The 21,020-nt window shown below is 35.0% G+C and overlaps 2 protein-coding genes and 1 non-coding gene across 3 annotated transcripts in view; 1 reads left to right on the top strand and 2 right to left on the bottom strand.

The window, feature by feature from the left end:
* LOC107494037 (uncharacterized) overlaps positions 1-8,511 on the bottom strand; it is a 49,739-nt gene extending 41,228 nt beyond the window's left edge. The window contains exon 1 of the mRNA XM_016115070.1: positions 8,085-8,511. Coding sequence (XP_015970556.1) covers positions 8,085-8,511 — 427 coding nt within the window. The remainder of the gene's footprint in view (positions 1-8,084) is intronic.
* A 3,107-nt stretch (positions 8,512-11,618) lies between these two features.
* TRNAK-UUU (transfer RNA lysine (anticodon UUU)) lies at positions 11,619-11,690 on the top strand. The gene has a single exon. It is a non-coding gene; the product is annotated as a tRNA-Lys (tRNA).
* A 3,037-nt stretch (positions 11,691-14,727) lies between these two features.
* On the bottom strand, positions 14,728-16,286 carry LOC107494028 (small RNA-binding protein 11, chloroplastic). Its single transcript, XM_016115061.3, has 4 exons — positions 16,124-16,286; positions 15,395-15,463; positions 15,183-15,289; positions 14,728-15,088 (listed from the first exon to the last, which is right to left on the bottom strand). The coding sequence occupies exons 1-4, from the start codon at positions 16,227-16,229 to the stop codon at positions 14,978-14,980; spliced, it is 393 nt and encodes a 130-aa protein (XP_015970547.1). The 5' UTR covers positions 16,230-16,286; the 3' UTR covers positions 14,728-14,977.
* Between the last annotated feature and the right edge of the window lie 4,734 nt (positions 16,287-21,020).

Below are 21,020 nucleotides of genomic sequence, written 5' to 3'. Positions count from 1 at the left end.
CGGGCCCACTTGGTGTGTGCTTGGGCTGAGCATTGAAGCATTTTCGTGTAGAAACTCTTCTTGGAGTTAAATGCCAGTTTTTGTGCCAGTTCCGGCTTTTAACGCTGGGCAGTTTTGAGCTGATTTGAAACGCCTGTTTGGGCCATCAAATCTCGGGCAAAGTATGGACTATTATACATTGCTGGAAAGCCCAGGATGTCTACTTTCCAACTCAGTTAAGAGCGCGCCAATTAGTCTTCTGTAGCTCTAGCAAATCCACTTCGAGTGCAGGGAGGTCAGAATCCAACAGCATCTGCAGTCCTTTCCAGTCTCTGAATCAGATTTTTGCTCAGGTCCCTCAATTTCAGCCAGAAAATACCTAAAATCACAGAAAAACACACAAACTCATAGTAAAGTCCAGAAAAGTGAATTTTAACTAAAAACTAATAAAAATATAATAAAAACTAACTAAAACATACTAAAAATATACTAAAAATAATGCCAAAAAGCATATAAATTATCTGCTCATTAGGCACCTAAGATCGGAGAAACCTCTAGAAAATAGAAAGGGAAGACAAAAGCTTCCACCTCTGAGTCATGGGAGATGGAGAGATTCATCTCCAAAGCCCATCAAGACCACTTCTATGATGTTGTGGCCAAGAAGAAGGTGATCCCTGAGGTCCCTTTCAAGCTTAAGAAAAATGAGTATCCAGAGATCCGACATGAGATCCAAAGAAGAGATTGGGAAGTTCTGACCAACCCCATTCAACAATTCAGAATCTTAATGGTTCAAGAGTTCTATGCCAATGCATGGATCACTAGGAACCATGACCAAAGTATAAACCTAAATCCAAAGAATTATCTTACAATGGTTCGGGGGAAATACTTAGATTTTTGTCCGGAAAATGTGAGGTTGGCGTTCAACTTACCTACAATGCAAGAAAATGCACGCCCTACACTAGTAGGGTTAACTTTAATCAAAGGTTGGACCAAGTCCTTATGGACATATGTATGGAAGGAGCTCAATGGAAAAGAGACTCCAAAGGCAACCCGGTTCAATTAAGAAGACTGGACCTCAAGCCTATGGCTAGAGGATGGTTGGAGTTCATCCAACGCTCCATCATCCCCACTAGCAACCGATCTGAAGTTACTGTGGATCGGGCCATCATGATTCATAGCATCATGATTGGAGAGGAAGTAGAAGTTCATGAAGTCATCTCCTTTGAATTCTACAAAATAGCCGAAAAGCCCTCTACCTTGGCAAGGCTAGCTTTTCCTCATCTTATTTGCCATCTATGTTACTCAGCTGGATTTATCATAGAAGGAGACATCCCTATTGAGGAGGACAAGCCCATCACTAAGAAAAAGATGGAGCAAACAAGAGAGCCCACTCATGGAACCCAAGAGACGCATCAGGAAGCTCATCACCAAGAAATCCCAGAGATGCCTCAAGGGATGCACTTTTCTCCCAACAACTATTGGGAATAACTCAACACTTCTCTAGAAGATTTGAGTTACAATATGGATCAATTAAGGTTGGAACATAGTGAGCACTCCATCATTCTCCATGAAATTAGAGAAGATCAAAGAGCAATGAGGGAGGAGCAACAAAGGCAAGGAAGAGACATAGAAGAACTCAAGGACATCATTGGTTCTTCAAGAAGAAAGCGCCACCATCACTAAGGTGGACTCATTCCTTGTTCTTATTTTTTCTGTTTTTCAGTTTTTATGCTATATGTGTGTTTATGTTTTGTGTCTCTACCTCATGATCATTAGTATTGAGTAACTATGTCTTAAGTCTATGAATAATTCCATAAATCCTTCACCTCTCTTAAATGAAAAATGTTTCTAATTCAAAAGAACAAGAAGTACATGAATTTCAAAATTATCCTTGAATTTAGTTTAATTATATTGATGCGGTGACAATACTTTTATTTTCTGAATGAATGCTTGAACAGTGCATAATTTTGATCTTGTTGTTTATGAATGTTAAAATTGTTGGCTCTTGAAAGAATGATGAACAAAGAGAATGTTATTAACAATCTAAAAAATCATGAAAATTGATTACTGAAGCAAGAAAAAGCAGTGAAAAAGCAAAAGCTTGCAGAAAAAAATTTAATGGCAAAAAAAATTAGAAAGAAAAAGAAAAAGCAAGTAGAAAAAGCCAATAGCCCTTAAAACCAAAAGGCAACGGTAAAAAGGATCCAAGGCTTTGAGCATCAATGGATAGGAAGGCCCAAGGAAATGAAATCTAGGCCTAAGCGGCTAAATCAAGCTGTCCCTAACCATGTGCTTGTGGCATGCAGGTCCAAGTGAAAAGCTTGAGATTGAGTGGTTAAAGTCATGATCCAAAGCAAAAAGAGTGTGCTTAAGAACTCTGGACACCTCTAACTGGGGACGTTAGCAAAGCTAAGTCACAATCTGAAAAGATTCACCCAGCTATGTGTCTGTGGCATTTATGTATCTGGTGGTAATACTGGAAAACAAAGTGCTTAGGGCCACGGCCAAGACTCATAAAAGTAGCTGTGTTCAAGAAACAACATACTTAACTAGGAGAATCAATAACACTATCTGAAATTCTAAGTTCCTATATATGCCAATTATTCTAAACTTCAAAGGAAAAAGTGAGATGCCAAAACTGTTCAGAGGCAAAAAGCCACAAGTCCCGCTCATCTAATTAGGACTAATATTCATTGATATTCTGGAATTTATAGTATATTCTCTTCTTTTTGTCCTAATTGATTTTCAGTTGCTTGCGGACAAGCAACAATTTAAGTTTGGTGTTGTGATGAGCGGATAATTTATACGCTTTTTGGTATTGTTTTTAGATAGTTTTTAGTATAATCTAGCTCTTTCTAAGGATGATTTCATTATTTTTTATGCTAAATTCACATTTCTGGACTTTACTATGAGTTTGTGTGTTTTTCTATGATTTCAGGTAATTTCTGGCTGAAATTGAGGGACCTGAGCAAAACTCTGATAGAAGGCTAACAAAGGACTACTGATGCTGTTGGATTCTGACCTCCCTGCACTTGAAATTGATTTTCTGGAGCTACAGAGCTCCAAATGGTGCGCTCTTAATGGCGTTGGAAATTAGACATCCATAGCTTTCCAGAAATATATAATAGTTCATACTTTATTCGTGATTAGATGACGTAAACTGGCACTCAACGCCAGTTCCATGCTGCATTCTGGAGTCAAATGCCAGAAACACGTCATGAACCAGAGTTGAACACCAAAAACATGTTACAACTTGGCATTCAACTCCAAAAGAAGCCTCTGCACGTGTAAAGCTCAAGCTCAGCCCAAGCACACACCAAGTGGGCCCTGGAAGTGGATTTCTGCATCAATTACTTACTTCTGTAAACCCTAGTAGCTAGTCTAGTATAAATAGGACATTTTATTATTGTATTAGACATCCTGGATTGTATTTTTGATCCTGTGATCATGTTTTGGGGGCTGGCCATTCGGCCATGCCTGAACCTTCATCACTTATGTATTTTCAACGGTGGAGTTTCTACACACCATAGATTAAAGGTGTGGAGCTCTGCTGTACCTCGAGTTTTAATGCAATTACTACTATCTTTTATTCAAATTCGATCTTATTTCTGTTCTAAGATACTACTCGTACTTCAACCTGATGGATGTGATGATCCGTGACACTCATCATCATCCATCCCTATGAACGCGTGCCTGACAACCACTTTCGTTCTACAAGTGAAAGCTAGAGTGTGTATCTCTTGGATTCCTGATGCACGACGCATGGTTGCCCTTGCCTAACAACCGAGCCTTCCATTCTGTGAGATCAGAGTCTTCGTGGTATAAGCTAGAATTGATGGCGGCATTCATGAGAATCTGGAAAGTCTAAACCTTGTCTGTGGTATTCCGAGTAGGATTCCGGGATTGAATGACTGTGACGAGCTTCAAACTCGCGATTGTTGGGCGTGATGACAAACGCAAAAGAATCAAGTGATTCTATTCCGACATGATCGGGAACCGACAGATGATTAACCGTGCTGTGACAGAGCATTTGGACCTTTTTAACTGAGAGGATGGGATGTAGCCATTAACAACGGTGATGCCCTACAAACAGCTTGCCATGGAAAGGATTAAGAAGGATTGGATGAAGGCAGTAGGAAAGCGGAGATTCAGAAGGAGAACAACATCCTTATACGCCTATCTGAAATTCCCATCGATGATCTACATAAGTATTTCTATCTTTATTTTATGTTTATTTATTATTATTATTCAAAAACTCCATAACCATAGCTTGCTTCATACCAACAATCTCCGTGGGATCGACCCTTACTCACGTAAGGTATTACTTGGACGACCCAGTGCACTTGCTGGTTAGTTGTGCGGAGTTGTGAAGAAAGTGCTGAGTGATAAACGCGCTTACCAAGTTGAATGCCATTATTAGAGATCACAATTTCGTGCACCACATGCACAGGAGCCTGTGCAACCGCCTTAGCATGAGATCCCTGAGATGCCTCAAGAGATGTATTTTTTTCCTCAAGGCTATTGGGATCAATGGCATACTTCTCTTGGAGAACTAAGCACTAATATGGAGTAATTGAGGATGGAAGATCAAGAGCATTCCACCACCCTCAATGAAATAAGAAAAGATCAAAAAGCTTTGAGGGAAAAACAACAAACACAAAGGAGTGAGATTGAAGAGATCAAGCACTACATTGGATTCTCAAGAAGGAGCACTAGCTGCCACCATTAAGGTGGATTCGTTCTCTTAATCCCCTCTCCTTATGTCATTTTTTTCTATTTTCTGTTATGTTTTATTGTCTGTTCTCTTGTTCTTGTTGCATGATCATTTGCATTTATGTCTTAAAGTTATAAAATATTCCATATATCTCTCACCTTGCTTAAAAGAAAATTTTATTTGAAAAGAATTGAGGGATACATGTATTTCGAGTTCTATAATAAGAATAGTCAATTATTTTAATGTGGTGGCATTGCTTTTGTTTTCTGAATGTATGAATGAACAGTGCATATTTGAAATTGGAATTAAGAGTGTTGGCTCTTAAAAGAATGATGATGAAAGTCAAGTATCATTGATAATCGGAAAAATCCGAAAATTGATTCTTGAAGCAAGAAATATCAACAAAAAGCAAAAGAAAAATCATGTGCAACAAAAGAAAAAACTAAATAAATAAATGCATGTGAAAAAAATAATAATAAAAATAAAAAGCAGAAAAAGCCAATAACCCTTTAAACCAAAAGGCAAGGTTAAAAGGATCCAAGGCTTTGAGCATCAATGGTTAGGATGGCCTAAAGGGAACAAAATCCTGGCCTAAGCAGCTCAACCAAGCTGTCCCTACCATGTGCTTGTGGTGTGAAGGTGTCAAGTAAAAAGCTTGAGACTGAGCAGTTAAAGTCGTGATCCAAAGCAAAAAGAGTGTGTCTAACAACTCTGGACACCTCTATTTGGGAATTCTAGCAAACCTGAATCACAATCCGAAAGGGTTCACCCAGTTAAAGTGTGTGTGGCATTTATGTATCCGGTGGTAATACTGCAAAACAAAGCGCTTAGGGCCACGACCAAGACTCTAAAAGCTGTGTTCAAGAATCAAAATGAACTAAACTAGGAGAGTCAATAATATCATCTAGATTCTAAGTCCCTAAATAGACCAACACATCAGAGTTTCAATGGATAGTGATATGCCAAAACTATTTAGAAGCAAAAAGTTACTAATTCCTGCTCATCTAACTGAAATTGAGCTTCATTGAAAACTCTGAGATTTATTGTACCTTACTCTTCTTTTTTATCCTACTTGTTTTTAGTTACTTTGGGACAAGAAACAGTTTAAGTTTGGTGTTGTGATGAGCAGATATTTTATACGCTTTTGGCATCATTTTCATATAGTTTTTAGTATGTTTTGTTTTTTATTAAGATTTCATAGGTTTTAGTGTAAAATTCACATTTTTGGATTCTACTATGAGTTTGTGGGTTTTTATGCAATTTCAGATATTTTCTGGCTGAAATTGAGGAGCTGGAGCAAAAGTCTATTTCAGAGGCAGAGAAAGTACTGCAGATGCTGTCTAGATCTGACCTCCTTGCACTCGAAAGAGCTTTTATAGAGATATAGAAGTCCAAATTGAGATTTCTCAATGGCTATGGAAAGCTAACATTCAGAGCTTTCCAAAAATATGTAATAGTCTATTCTTTTCTTCATAATAAAAGGCCCAAAACTGTCATTCAACGCCAGACTCCTACCCCATTCCAGGTGTCCAGTGCCTACCAAGGAGAGACCAGCGTCCAAACGCCCAAAGAGGTGCTGCTAGCTAGCGTTCAATGCCCTAGAGCCCTTCTAGCACGTGGATCTCAATCAAGCTCAGCCCAAACACTCACCAAGTGGGCCCCAGAAGTGGATTTTAGCACTAAAAGACTGTTTTACTCTTTTTTATGTAATCCTTAGTAATTAGTTCATATTTAAAGACTTTTACACCTCTCATCAAAGGGAGGCATACTTTACGCATTTTTATCACTATATTTTCTATCGGTATGAGTTTCTAAACCTCCTAGGTTGAGAGGAGGAGCCCTACTGAGTTTTATGGATTAATATAAGTATTACTGTTTCTCTTCAATCCGTGTTTGATTCAATTCTAAGCTGTATCTTCATTCTTCAACTTGATGAATGGGATGACCCGTGACAATTATCTTCATTCTTCATACTAAGACCGCTTGCCTGACAACCACCCGTGTTCTTCTTGGGTTCGTGTGAATACGTAACTGGAAAGCATCGAACCACCAGCTTGATTATACATCTCTTAGACGACTAATCCACGACCTCATTAGGGACTTCTCAAGACACCAGTTCAGCTGAGGTATGGGGAGATTAGGGGCTTTGTGGTAGAGGCTATAACCCAAAGGCGCAGTATTCTCTGATCCGAAAGATCATACATTGTCTGTGGCGTTTTGAATAGGATCATGAAGGAGAATGGATTGCAGGATTTTCACCCTTAATCAAAATAGATCCACACTAAGCCTGGGGTTCAGATATGGAGGAGTATTGGCAGCTGCTCAAACCAGCATCAATCACATACAGCCTGCAATAGAAGAAATCACTCATAGTTGAAGAAGATAGTAAGACCAGAATTAATCCAAAAGGACAAAGCATCTCCAAGCTTTAACCATCTTATTATCATTGCAAACAGTTCAACCTAGTTTAGATCTCTTTATTCTTTTTATGCATTCAAACAATCAAACTACCTAGCTTTCTATCCGCCTGACTAAGATCTACAAGATAACCATAGCTTGCTTCAAACAACAATTCTCGTGGGATCGACCCTAACTCACTCAGGTATTACTTGGACGACCCAGCGCACTTGCTGGTTCAGTTGAACGAAGTGTGGAAATTCGTGCACCAATGTTCTCCATGGTCTTGGGAGTCACTTCTTCCAACATAGTTCCAGACCTTAGAGTGATGGCATGAAGGCCACCTTTTGGATTAGAAGGGGTTGGAAAGGAAGGCTGTAAGAGCTAGAAGCTTGGGAGGTGTTGGTATTGTTGGTGGGAGAAGGCAAGGACATCCTAGAGAGCATCTTGGCTATTTCGTTGGTCAAATTTCCCACTTGAATGTTAAGACTCCTAAATTGGTTCCTAGTGTTCTCTTCATTTTTCTCCACAATAGACCGAAGCCTCTCTTGTTCTTGAAAGAATGGACAGAAACCGTCCTCATTGGGTTGATTTGAGAAGGAGGAAAAGGGTTGATTAGTAGGGCCTTGTTGTCTTTGGTGAGGTGGTTGCTATCTTTGATTGTTGGATTAGTTTTGTTGTGAATCTTGGTATGGTTGATTGTGGTAATTTTGGTTGCCTTGGTAAGAATTGTTGTGGAATAATGGTTGAGAAGAAGAGTGGTAGTTATTTTGGTAATGAGAAATGGGGTTGCCTTGATTCCACCTTTGGTTATGATTGCTTCCTTGAGAGTTGTCCCTCCACCCTTGATTATAATTATTACCATGAGAGTAATTACCTTGATCTTGATGGTGGTAAGAAGAACGGTTGTTGTAATTGTTGGCTACCACAAGAGTGTAGTCTTTTTGGACTTGAGGATATTGATCGGTGTAGTGTTAAGTGCAAGAGCACACACCACACACCCTTAGAGGTCCTTCAATTTGAAGAATTTGAGGTGGGGCTTGAATGGCTTGGATGGATGAAGATGCTTTTTGTCCTTGATGAATTTCCTTGAAAAGAGTGGTCATCTCCCCAAGCGCCTTAGTAAAAGCCGAATCGGAAGGAGATGCTTCCGTCACACTCCTTGGAGGATTATTTCTCACTCTAGCATGTTGAGTAGTTTCGGCAACATCATTAATCAATCTCCATGCCTCATCCACCGTCTTGTATTTAACAAGAGAGCCACCACTTGATGCATCAAGAAGCCTCTTGTCTTGAGCACAAAGGCCTCCACTAAAGTAGCTAATGAGCAAATGAGCATCCATCCTATGATGGGGACAAGATTCCAACAATCTCTTGAACCTAGTCCAATAGTCATAAAGCGACTCTTTGTCCCTTTGCATAATGTCAGAAATTTCCTTCTAGATATAATCGGTCTTTTCTGGAGAAAAGAACTTGTCCAAAAATTCCCTTCTCAATAGATCCCAATCAGTTACCACTTCGTCAGGTTGAGAATAAAATGACTCCTTTGCCTGTCCCTCAAGAGAGAAGGGGAAAGCAAAGACCATAACCGCAACTTCATCGGAGCAATGTCTCTTAACCGTAGAGCAAGCCGCTTGAAAATCCCTCAAGTGTCTAATAGGATCTTGGCCCAGTAATCCATGTTACTTAGGTAACAAATTGATCAAGCTATTCTTCAATTCAAAATTAGGATCTAGATTCGGATATCATGCTTGTAGTGGTTGAAGAACAAGATCCAGTACTCCTTGCTCATGCAAGGTGATCCGTCGAGTTTCCGCCATGTGATTATCACCTGCAGTACTCAAGGGTATGTCAGCAGTCCCAACAGAAGAGTAAGAAGTTCCTTTGTTGAATGAGGATTCTAAATCACTCTCGAATAGGACTAGTGTGTCGGAAGGTTCCTCAAAAGAGGCCGATGCACTAGCCGTATAATCCAACCAATATCTAGCTTGTCGAATGTGAAGTAAAGTTCTTTCAAGTTCAGGATCGAATTCGGGTAGACTAGGATCCGGTTGTGACCGAGTCATTCAACTTGGAAACCATAAGCTAATGCATTAAAAAGACCTAGAATAAAAACAAACTAAAGAAAATAAACTATTTACACTATCCACATATTCACATAACCAACATTAAAACACACATTGCAACCATTCCACCTAACAGCGCCAAAAACTTGATGCGAGGTAATTCACCGGTTAGGAATTTTACAAAGTAATCCCATTGCTAGTATAGTCCCAATCGACAAATAACTCTCGCATCAAAGTTTAATATGGTTGTCACAAGTTCAACCCAATGAAAATAACCGAGAGTATTACTCTCGGGCCGTCCTTAAGAGAATGGGCAAGCGTGTGAATTAAAGTTGATTAGAATTCCAAGGTTGAAAGTCATAAGCAAGAAATTAAACTAATAAACTTGACATGCAAGAAACTTAATTAACAAGAAACTAAATCTAAGCAAGCAAGCAATGTCTATTTGAATAGCAATTTAACAAGGCAAGATCTATTCTAGAACTAATTAAACTACTGAAAGCAACTAAAGCAAGAATTAAACAATTGAGATTTTTGGTGTTTCAATTAAGTGCAAAAGAACTCTTGGCTAGGTGTGAGAATTGAGATCACTATCCTTGCCTAACAACTATATATTGATAATTAAGAGGGGCCAACCCCATCAAGTCTACTTCTATGCTTAAAGTAAGTCAAATAGGCTTAATCAACATCAACCATAAGTCCCAACCTAACTACTAATTAACTTAGTAGTAGGTTTTAGTGTTAATGGATATCAAATTGATCAACAAGGGACCCAAATTATCAATCCAATTAGATTCAATGACTCAGGGTCACTCAATCTCCTTCACCTAGGCCAAGAGTATGAGAAACTACTCCATAATTTGTAAAAATATTTTGTCAAACACTTGGGGTGCAAAGGCTAAACACATAACTAAATTGCAAAACTAACTAGAAATTAAAAATATCCACTAACAATTATCAAGAGAAATAACTCAATCAAAACCATAAAACATGAAAAACATCAATGCATTAATGAAAATTCAAGATCAACAAATTTCACAAGTGAGAAACAAAAGAGAACTAGAAGAAGACATAACAATAACAATGAAAGTAAACAAACTTAGAGCTAAAGAAACAAAAATTAAGACTAATAAACTATAATGAACAAGCTCCAAATTAGAATTTCTACAAGAGATTATCAAAATGCACTAAATCCTAGAGAGACGTGAGAGTTTCTCTCTTTAGAAAACAAAAAACAAAATTCTCTAAAACTACTTAATTCTCCATTGTCAATGTTGTGTGCTGTAACTTGGTTGACACCCTATCAATTTCCCTTCAGTTGGCATTAAATTGGGCTTGGAATGGGGTCCAAAACCCTCAGAAATCGGAGGTCACATGTTCTCATTAATGAAGCACGTTTTTTCCAATATGCATACGCATACTATGCTTGCGTATGCATAGACGCGTGAAATCATGGCTGCGTACGCAGACCAAGCACATGCGTATGCGAACGAGCCAGCACTCCAAACTTCAGTTTTTCTTCATGATTCCTCACTCTAGCATGCTTCCTCTTCACTTTTCGTGCCATTTTTTTTACTTATATGACCAGAAACAATTAAACGCACACATCAAGGCACCAATGAGATGAAATAGTGAAATAAAATCAACCACTTTAAACATCAAATAGTGAATTATATTATTTTGTTAATTTTATTTTATTTTTTATTTTTTTTGTAGAACAGAAAGGTAGAGAAAAATAGAGAATGAGAAAAAAGATAGAGAAAGATAAAGCAAAAGAATGAGAGAGGAAATTTGTTAATTTTGAAAGAAAAATTTTATTTTAATTGTAATGAAAAAATATCTTATGACACATTTTGATTTGTCAAATTACTAATATAAAATATAAATTATATATAGTGGAAAGGACAGAGAGAAATAGAAAAAGGAAGAGAGGTAGATGAAAAAATATAGGAATGAAGTTTATTAATTTGGGAGAAAAATATTTTCTTTTAATTTTAATGAAAAAATGTCATGTAACACAGTTTAATTATTAAATTAGTTAGTAATATATTTTTTGGTGACTAATTAGTTAGTAATATATAATATATAATATAGATATATTTCAATTTCAATATTTTAATTTTAATGTTAATGTAATTAAAAAATTTTATGTTACATATTTTTATTCTTAAATTCGTAATTAGTCATTGATAATGATATAAAAGAGATAGAGTAGGTAAAGGAATAAAAAAGATAGAGAAAGAGAAAAGGAGGAAGGAAGAACTCTTTAATTTTGTAGAAAGAGATTTGATTTCAAATATAATAAAGAAGTGACATATAAAATATTTTTATTGTAAAATTAGTAATATATAATAAATATAATAGATTTATAGGTTAGTTGTAAATAATACGTGTTTTAAACTTGTATATGCTATTTTTGGGCTTTAATACTTAATTAATAGTTAATAAATTAAATCACAATTGCCGTCTTAGCTCAGTGGTAGAGCGCGTGGCTTTTAACCACGTGGTCGTGGGTTCGATCCCCACAGACGGCGTTTCTTCAATTTTTTTGGAGTTTGAATTGACAAATTGGTCATATATTTAGAGAGTAAATTACTAAAATTGTTTCTAATTTAATAAATTTTAAGGCCCTAACAAAAATATCATCATTTTTATTAAAGATAACAATATTTTTAAAATATTTTAAAATTTGATAAAAATACTTAACATTAAATATAACTTCAATTTTTCTGGAGTTTAAATTGACAAATTGGTCATATATTTAGAGAGTAAATTACTAAAATCGTTTCTAATTTAATAAATTTTCTGGGCTTAAGTTCCGTACCTAGAAAAAAAAATTTCTGGATTTAAGTTCAGTACCTAAAAATCAAAGTTTGAATTGACAAATTGGTCATATATTTAGAGAGTAAATTACTAAAATCGTTTCTAATTTAATAAATTTTAAGGCCCTAACAAAAATATCATCATTTTTATTAAAGATAACAATATTTTTAAAATATTTTAAAATTCGATAAAAATACTTAACATTAAATATATATTCAAAAAAATTATTTTAAAAATTGAATATTGATGTGATTCTTTTAAATATAATTAGAGAAATAAAACAATTTTATTGTTAAAATTCAGTGATTTTATGGTAAGTAATTTCTTTTATATTTTTTAATCAATAACCAAGAATACTTTTGACAAATAAAAAAAACTAAATATCAAATTTTATTTCTGGATTTAAGTTCAGTACCTAAAAATTAAAGTTTGAATTGACAAATTGGTCATATATTTAGAGAGTAAATTACTAAAATCGTTTCTAATTTAATAAATTTTAAGGCCCTAAGTTCCGTACCTAGAAAAAAAAATTTCTGGATTTAAGTTCAGTACCTAAAAATCAAAGTTTGAATTGACAAATTGGTCATATATTTAGAGAGTAAATTACTAAAATCGTTTCTAATTTAATAAATTTTCTGGGCTTAAGTTCCGTACCTAGAAAAAAAAATTTCTGGATTTAAGTTCAGTACCTAAAAATCAAAGTTTGAATTGACAAATTGGTCATATATTTAGAGAGTAAATTACTAAAATCGTTTCTAATTTAATAAATTTTCTGGGCTTAAGTTCCGTACCTAGAAAAAAAAATTTCTGGATTTAAGTTCAGTACCTAAAAATCAAAGTTTGAATTGACAAATTGGTCATATATTTAGAGAGTAAATTACTAAAATCGTTTCTAATTTAATAAATTTTAAGGCCCTAACAAAAATATCATCATTTTTATTAAAGATAACAATATTTTTAAAATATTTTAAAATTCGATAAAAATACTTAACATTAAATATATATTCAAAAAAATTATTTTAAAAATTGAATATTGATGTGATTCTTTTAAATATAATTAGAGAAATAAAACAATTTTATTGTTAAAATTCAGTGATTTTATGGTAAGTAATTTCTTTTATATTTTTTAATCAATAACCAAGAATACTTTTGACAAATAAAAAAAACTAAATATCAAATTTTTGTCTCTTTTTTATATACTTTTTTAAATAATTATCTAAATATATTGTTGTTACAAAATTTTGGATCAAATTCATAAATGGTTTGTCAAAAATTAAAATCGTTTGCTACTTATAAAATAATAATATTATTTTAATTGCTTTTTATGATATTTTGAGTATATTTCTGTCTTTATCAAGAAGGGAAGGTTATTTTTGTTGTCATCTTTAAAAATTGGGTGCGGTTTAATTATTTACCCAGAATTAGACGATAAAAAAACTAAATTTTTGTTATAATGTTTCATTTAATATTGAAAAGATATATATAATTAGTTAACGCACTTATTTATATATCTATGTAATTAATCAAATCAAAGTAGAACATAAAAAAGTAGGATTATACAGGATATTTTTGTATATACAAAAACAAAAATAAAACTGTTCCTGGGATGAAGCTCTATTGATATAGTCGTCTATAAAATTACTTGAAAAATTTAATTTTATAAGTTTTCAGTTTTGAGTAGTTTTTGAATATCAATTTTTTAGTTATCATTTTCGTGATAATATGTGTAGCATAACATTATATTAATTATATTAAAAAATTCTACATTGTATAAAGAAATTCAAGAAAATTTATCAAAATTTAACTAAATAAAGAAGGTGAAGTAATAATTAGTTTTATGAAATAATTATGACTGAACTTGCTTTTACTCTAATTTAACTTAGCATTATGGTACTTATAATAATAATAATGATAAAAACAATAATGCAAACCTATAATAGTACCAAACTATTAATATGTTCTTAGATTAAGTACAAATTTTAGACATGAATAAACTAAATTGCCGGTTTAAAAGATTAACTAAAAGTAAAGATAAATCTGATAGGTTCTTAATATGCAAATATTTACCTGTAAGGAATAGACATTAGAAAGTTCATGTAAATATTATCTAATAAAGAAAAAAAAACTTAATAATTAACAAAAGAGAAAATCTCAAGCACAAGCAGAATTTATTATTTTTTGTCAACACTTTTAATTATTAGTCCAATTTCTTTAGTCTAACATTGTTAATTATCTGCTGGCTAAACATAATAAATTTTGTTAATCCTCTAATATTTCTCTTAACAAATAACTCCCAGATCTTTCTTGTTCTTGACTCTAAATAAAGCTACATGTTATTTTGGTTGGTATATTCCTACTTTTAATAATGTCGGACGCCAAGATTTATTTATTATCATTACGAAAGAAATAATTATTGAAAACCGTATTCCTTAAAATTTTGGAGACAATGCCTCATTATATGAATTAAATTCATACTAAGAACCAAAACAACTTGGCCAACTCTGATTACTCAAACTAATGTACTTCCCAATCTTCTTACTTGTTATCAAGTTCCATTGCATAATTATTGGATTGATCAATGATGTGATTTCCCAATCTTTTATATGATGTTTACTTACTTTCTTGCTTTTTGTAATCATATTCTCATGCATGAAATTGTATTTCAAATTATATATGCACTACTACTTATTCAACCAAGGTTTTTCAAAAATTAGTCATATCTCTTCTGTATCCAAACAAAAACACATGTACCGTGCAAATCCACGCTACTCTGCCAGTATACTACACAGAAAACGGCCAAAAAATTCTCCAAACGCCAGTATTCTATTACATAAATCCTTCACCTATTACTTTGTTCTGCTGAGCAATTCTTGTAATTGTTGTAATTGTGTGCATCCATGATCCTAAAAGATACTCAGTTCTGCATATGCTACCTACATGGTCTGCAAAATATTGTGGGCAATTCAGCTGCATCAAATACAATATCTCATATGGAAAATCAACTATCAACTGTGGGGAGTTCAGGGGGTCCTCTTGCAATGGGCATTCCAGTACTCTTGAAATAAGTTGGTTTCGCATAATCAACAAAGATATCGCGGCCATTTAGTGCCTGCAATATGTAAAAACTTAGTGCCAATTTTCACTCTACTAAATTCTAAGCCTCCCACAACAGAAGAGGAGTGTGGCAAGTTTGATAAATTTACCTTCCCATTCATCTGTGAAATGGCATTCGCAGCCTCAACCCGTGAAGCAAAGGTGACGAACCCAAACCCTTTAGATCTCTCCGATACCCTGTCTGTTATAATTTTAGCTGTAAACACAATTAAAAGTTTAAAACAGTCACAACTCCAGAAGCCTAAACCATGAGATACTAGCTATTAATAATGTTAGTGCATTTTTCTTATTCTGAAGCTACCTTCAATTACTTGTCCGCAATCAGAGAAAGCATCTGTCAATCCTTTCTCCGTCGTGTGCACAGACAATCCTGCAAAATAATGAACGGCGCAGCATAATTCCAACGATGAATGACCCTTTCCCAAAAGCTAAAATAAAACACAATTCATACATTCAAGTTAACTAGCTGTTGAAAACAGCAACAATGGGAAATATTTTGACAGCAGCATAAAGCCCTGAGATTGATTTGTTATGTGATGTTCCATTGTTTGCCAAACAAGATGATGATGAATGGCTAGATCCCATTGAGCAACAAAGTGAACACGGAAATGATTCTATAACACATAACAGTGACAACATACAACTCAGTGAACATTCATTTAAAATAAATGAAGAAATAAACACTTTAACTTTCCAAATTTAATTTTCACATACACATCCTATTTTGCACAAAGTAAGTTGACAATTATATTGAATTAACATATGGTTGTCCAATCATCTCCTTTTCAAACTATTCAAACCAGTGTAATTCGTTTTGGATGGGTTCACATTGGAGTCACTTAATATAAAGAAGTGATACAGGAAGACAGGTTTCAGACGCTTCATCAAAATAAATGAATAAATAAATAAGAAAATAATATAAATAATTAGTGCAAAATTTGCAGGAGATAAAAAACGAGAGAACTCCAATGAATAGAGAAGTAGGAAGAGAAAGAACAAGTAAGAGGTTTTGAGAGTTGAGGGTAGAGACCTCCAACGAAGAGCTTGAAAGCGATTCCTCTGCGGAAAGTGAGAAGAGAGGGTGGAGTCAAAGTTCTGTTCGATCCGAAGCTAATCATTCTCCGAAAAGCCGCCATCGAGTTGGAGCTTCCAACACACAATAATGGAAGCAGCGCCGACCAATTTCCAAGCTCACACCCAAATTACCAAATAGTCTCCTCTCAGTTGTAAGTGGGCTTAACACCCACAGCAAGCCCAGCTTTGATGTGGGCTAGCTTGCAACAACTTGATCAGCATCTAATTATTGTTTTTGCTTTGGTTACTCACAAATGTAGCAACCAATTGCACAAAAAAAAAATGGCAACCAATTAACCAACTTGAGTTGGTCGAGTGGTCAACTCACTCATATCCGCTTAAGTAAGTGTCGGGGATTTGAATCCCACCTTGTGCATACAGTAACTTATTGGCCAACGGTAAACCCTTAAATAAAGCTTAGATCCGAGACCGTCCCTAACGTTTGGGAAGAATCTCCTCTGCCATTCTTTCTACCTCTTCTTTCTTAGTCCTTGATCTCTTTCTTATTTGTGCAAGTGTCTTCTCAACTTTCGGATCGAAGAGAATACAATCCTCTTCCCCTTGCATGCACAAAAACAACAAGAAATCAAATGTATCGTGTGGAGTAAAGAAGAAAAAGACAGAAGGAAAGAATAATTAAACGGAATAAAGAAAATAAAATAAAACACGATCTAAGTAATTCAATCGGATGTTTCTTTGTTGTCAATTTCAATTAATCTCCAACAATTACACCAAAAACTTAATTAGCCAAAACTAATACGCTTAGATATTGGCAAGTGCACCAAATTGCATTAAGTAATACCACGGTAAGTGGATATCGTTCACACGAGGATTAACGAATTGAATCATGTAACATCTAATTGAATCTCTAATTAGATCAATCAAACCTTGGTAAGAAGAATCTGGATAGTGAAGTAGAAGCAAGAATAGTAAAAATGATTGTTATTGTACATGAGAGAAAGCTTAGAAATTTTGTAGAGATAATCAAGAATAGAGAGGATGTCAAAAGGCTTTGCAAATGTTAAATTCTTAAAAAAAGCAACACTTTAGATTCTCTTAGACTCATGCAAAAAATTTTTCACAGCAAATCATTTATAATAAAATTCCAATTTCTTAGCAATCTAATTTCTCTTAACTTAATTAATTGCCAATTCTTTGGTGACCTAATTAAGAAAAGAGGTAAAGAAAGGTTTCGATTTAAAACCACACAACTTTCAAAATACTATTCCTAGTCAAGTTGAAAACCATGAGAAAGAGTTTCAAGTTAATTCTGATATTAAATTTTCTAAAATAATAATAGAATTTAAAACAAAGTTAGAATATTTTTGTTACTTCTAATCATTAAATATGAAGAACGAAACTCAATATTGAAAAAGTAGAAGAGCATGAAATTAAAATAAAGAAAACGCTTGTATTATTAATCCATAAAAATAAAATAGAACTCCTAACCTTTAATAGAGGAGGTTTAGTTACTCATGGTAGAAAGAAAAATAACCTAAGACTAAAGAGTTTTGATCCATAGACTCCAATATCTCCGATCCTTCTTGTGAACCTTGTTCATGTATTTATATCCTAACTTCCTAACCCTTTGAAATTCAAAAACTAAACTTATCTTTCGAAGAAAAAAATAACAACCTATTCAAATTCAAACGTAATCTAATCTAAATCCTAATAATCATATCCTATCTACCTAGAAGAAGTTCTTGATAACTAATCATTTAAATTTTGAATCTTAAATTGAATTGAAGCTTCCTGGGAGTTGAATTTAGTCTTGGCGCTGGGCTCCTTGAATTGGCGCTGGACTTTAAAACATTTTGGATCATTGGGAGTGAAATTTACACTTGGAGCTGGGCTCAGGATTTGGACGCTGGGCGCCAGCCCACTTTGCCTTTTCCCAAGCACGAAGACGCTAGGCTTTGTGATGGAAGAGTTGGGCACTGGGCATGGGATTAGGGTGCTGGGCGCCACTTCCTTGGAGTTGGGCTTGAAGGTTGGGTGCCCAACTTGGAGCAAGGGTGTTGGGTGCCAGGGTGTTCAGCTTGGTCTTTTCAAGCCTGGCACCAACCTTATGTTCCTCTTTGGAAATGCACTTGTGTTTTCTCATAAAATTCATCCTGTTTTGCTTTAAACATTGTCTGAAAACACAATCATTCTAAAACAACTCCAAACATATGATTACATCAAATCTTCACTAAAAACATAAGAACTTTGATTTAAATCTAAGAAAACTAATAAAAAAAACCTAAAACTAACTAAAGAATTGAAGATATTGTCAATTCAAGTCCAAGTAATGGTGGGATCTCCCATGATTACATACAGACTTCTCTTATTTTTATGGATCTTGCATACTTGAGAATCAAGAATATTTCAAAAACTAAATTCAAATTGTATTATGAGAATCCTTGAACCAGTTTAGTTTACAATTTAACCAAGGAAAGATGTTTGAAGTTATTGACTCTAAGTGTTTTGTCTCAAGGCAGTTCTTGGCTTGGATCCTTCAGATCGATGAATTTTTTAGCTTATCTTGTGTCCTTCCGGGTTTGACTGATATGTGTCTCTGACAACACCTTTTTCTTTATCCATTCGGGAAGGTATGACTAACGCTCGTTTATCATTATGTGACTCTTCTTCGCAGGCTTCCGAATTGGAAGTCGTGTGTCTATCTTCTAGAATGTTGTCCGCCATCGTACGGTATTGATTACTAGATCTTTGGTAACAACGATAATGTTCTGAGACTGATGCCAAGGCATCTAGGCCAGTTTCACTGACCTTTTCTTTACTGTTTTAGGGTAGTTTCGTGCATTTTCCTAGTAAACAAGGCAAGTTTTAGGTGAAAATACACTTACACCTTCATTCAAGCAACTATTGTGAATTTTGCATGATTTCATGAGATTTTTTGCCAAAATTACATGATATTTTAATGACGCATAATATCATGATTTTGGCTAGAGCTTTGATGCACTTTAATTGCTTGATTTCAGGACAAATGAAGCATGGAAGAATCACGTTAGCATTCACGTTAACTTAGTTAACGTGACTACTAACGTGGGATGGCAATTGGCTTACAACGTTAATGAGAAAAGTGATCACCAATAACGCTTGCGAAGCCACTTCATAGCCTACGTTAAGAGTCACGTTAACTAAGTTAACGTGGTACTTAACGTAGAAGGAAAGGAGGACTCCACGTTAATGAGAAACGTGACCTCCAATAACGTTTCTCCTCAACGCTAGTGGTAAAAGTGAACACCACTAACGTTGGGAAACTAGGCAATGCCCCACGTTAAGAGTCACGTTAACTAAGTTAACGTGAACTCTAACGTGGACAAGGATCAACACTGCCAACATTAGTGACACTCACTTTTGTCACTAACGTTGGATCATTTTCATTGCCTACGTTAACTCTCACGTTAATATTGTTAACGTGAAAGTTAACGTGGAGTGGGGTTCAAAGAACCAATGTTAGTGACACTCATTTTTGTCACTAACGTTGGAAGATGGCTTCATTACTACGTTAAAAGGCACGTTAACTTAGTTAACATGGGTTCTAACGTAGGGGATTAAGGCAATTAGAGCGTTAGTGACAAAGGTGAGTGTCACTAACGCTCTCGAAGGTGATAGGTGCCCACGTTAAGAGCTATGTTAGCTAAGCTAACGTAAGACCTAACATAGGAGGCAAAAGGGCAAGCAACATTAATGGAAAAAGTGATTTCCATTAACGTTTGCGAAAAGGGGCACAAGCCAACGTTAATGGAAAAAGTGAGTCACATTAACGTTGGCCAAGAATTGAGAAGGAACGTTAGAAGTCACGTTAAGACTTCTAACGTTGAGAATAACATGGGCATATAAAGGCGGAACGTTAGTGGAAAAGGTAAATGCCACTAACGTTCTCGCACCCAGAAATGTATTCCACGATTAATCTCACTAAATGCCCAAGCCTAATTCATATTTCTCTACAAGCTGGGCCCACTAAAAATGAGGATTGCTTCAACTCAAGGTCCAAAGCTCACATCCAAGACTTGAAGAACCCGAAGCCCACATCCAAGACTTGAAGAACTCACTAAAAAATCATGAAGAGTAGTATATATAGGAGTAGTTTTGAACTAGAGAAAAAAGACTTTTTGGCACCTTGGAGAACTACTCTCTGCATATTTACTTTTCTGTACTTCTAGCATGGATTATTCTTTTCTGCCATTTTTGATTCCTAAAGCTATGAACAACTAAACCCCTTTCATTGGGTTAGGGAGCTCTGCTGTAATTTGATGGATCAATATTAGTTTTCATTCTTCTTCTTCTATCTTTTCTCTTGATTTTACTAGAAAGCTTTCAATCTTAATTCAATTGGTTAGTTATCTTGGAAAAGAAACTCTCCATAATTGGATCTCCTTTGAGCCTTGGAAAAGGGATGAGGAGATCATGCTAGAAATGCTTTCTTTCTGATCTTACCCATTCTCTTTAATTTCTGCCATTTACTTTTATGAGCATTACCCAATTCCCCATTTAAGATTCTGCACTTTAATTTCTGCTATTTACTTTCTAGTCATTTAAATTTCTGCATCTCAATATAAATTCTGTTTAGCTCAACTAGCATATTCTTCTAACTAAAGTTGCTTGACCAATCAATCCTTGTGGGATTCGACCTCACTCTATAGTGAGTTTTACTTGACGATAATTCGGTATACTTGCCGAAGGAAAATTTGTTGAGAGACAAGTTTCCACCATCAGAGACTTACTTAGAACTAGGGTGGCTTGAGCTTGAACATGAGGTCCAGATGCCTTTGGGTGAAAGGTTCGACGTCTTCTCCTATAGGGATGAAGCCGTCCGAGTTCCTCGTGGGGGTGGTACCTGCAAGGAA

The sequence above is a fragment of the Arachis duranensis genome, chromosome 6 (assembly GCF_000817695.3).
Source record: "Arachis duranensis cultivar V14167 chromosome 6, aradu.V14167.gnm2.J7QH, whole genome shotgun sequence".
NCBI classification, from domain to species: Eukaryota; Viridiplantae; Streptophyta; class Magnoliopsida; order Fabales; family Fabaceae; genus Arachis; species Arachis duranensis.
This window is presented reverse-complemented; position numbering and strand designations above follow the sequence as displayed.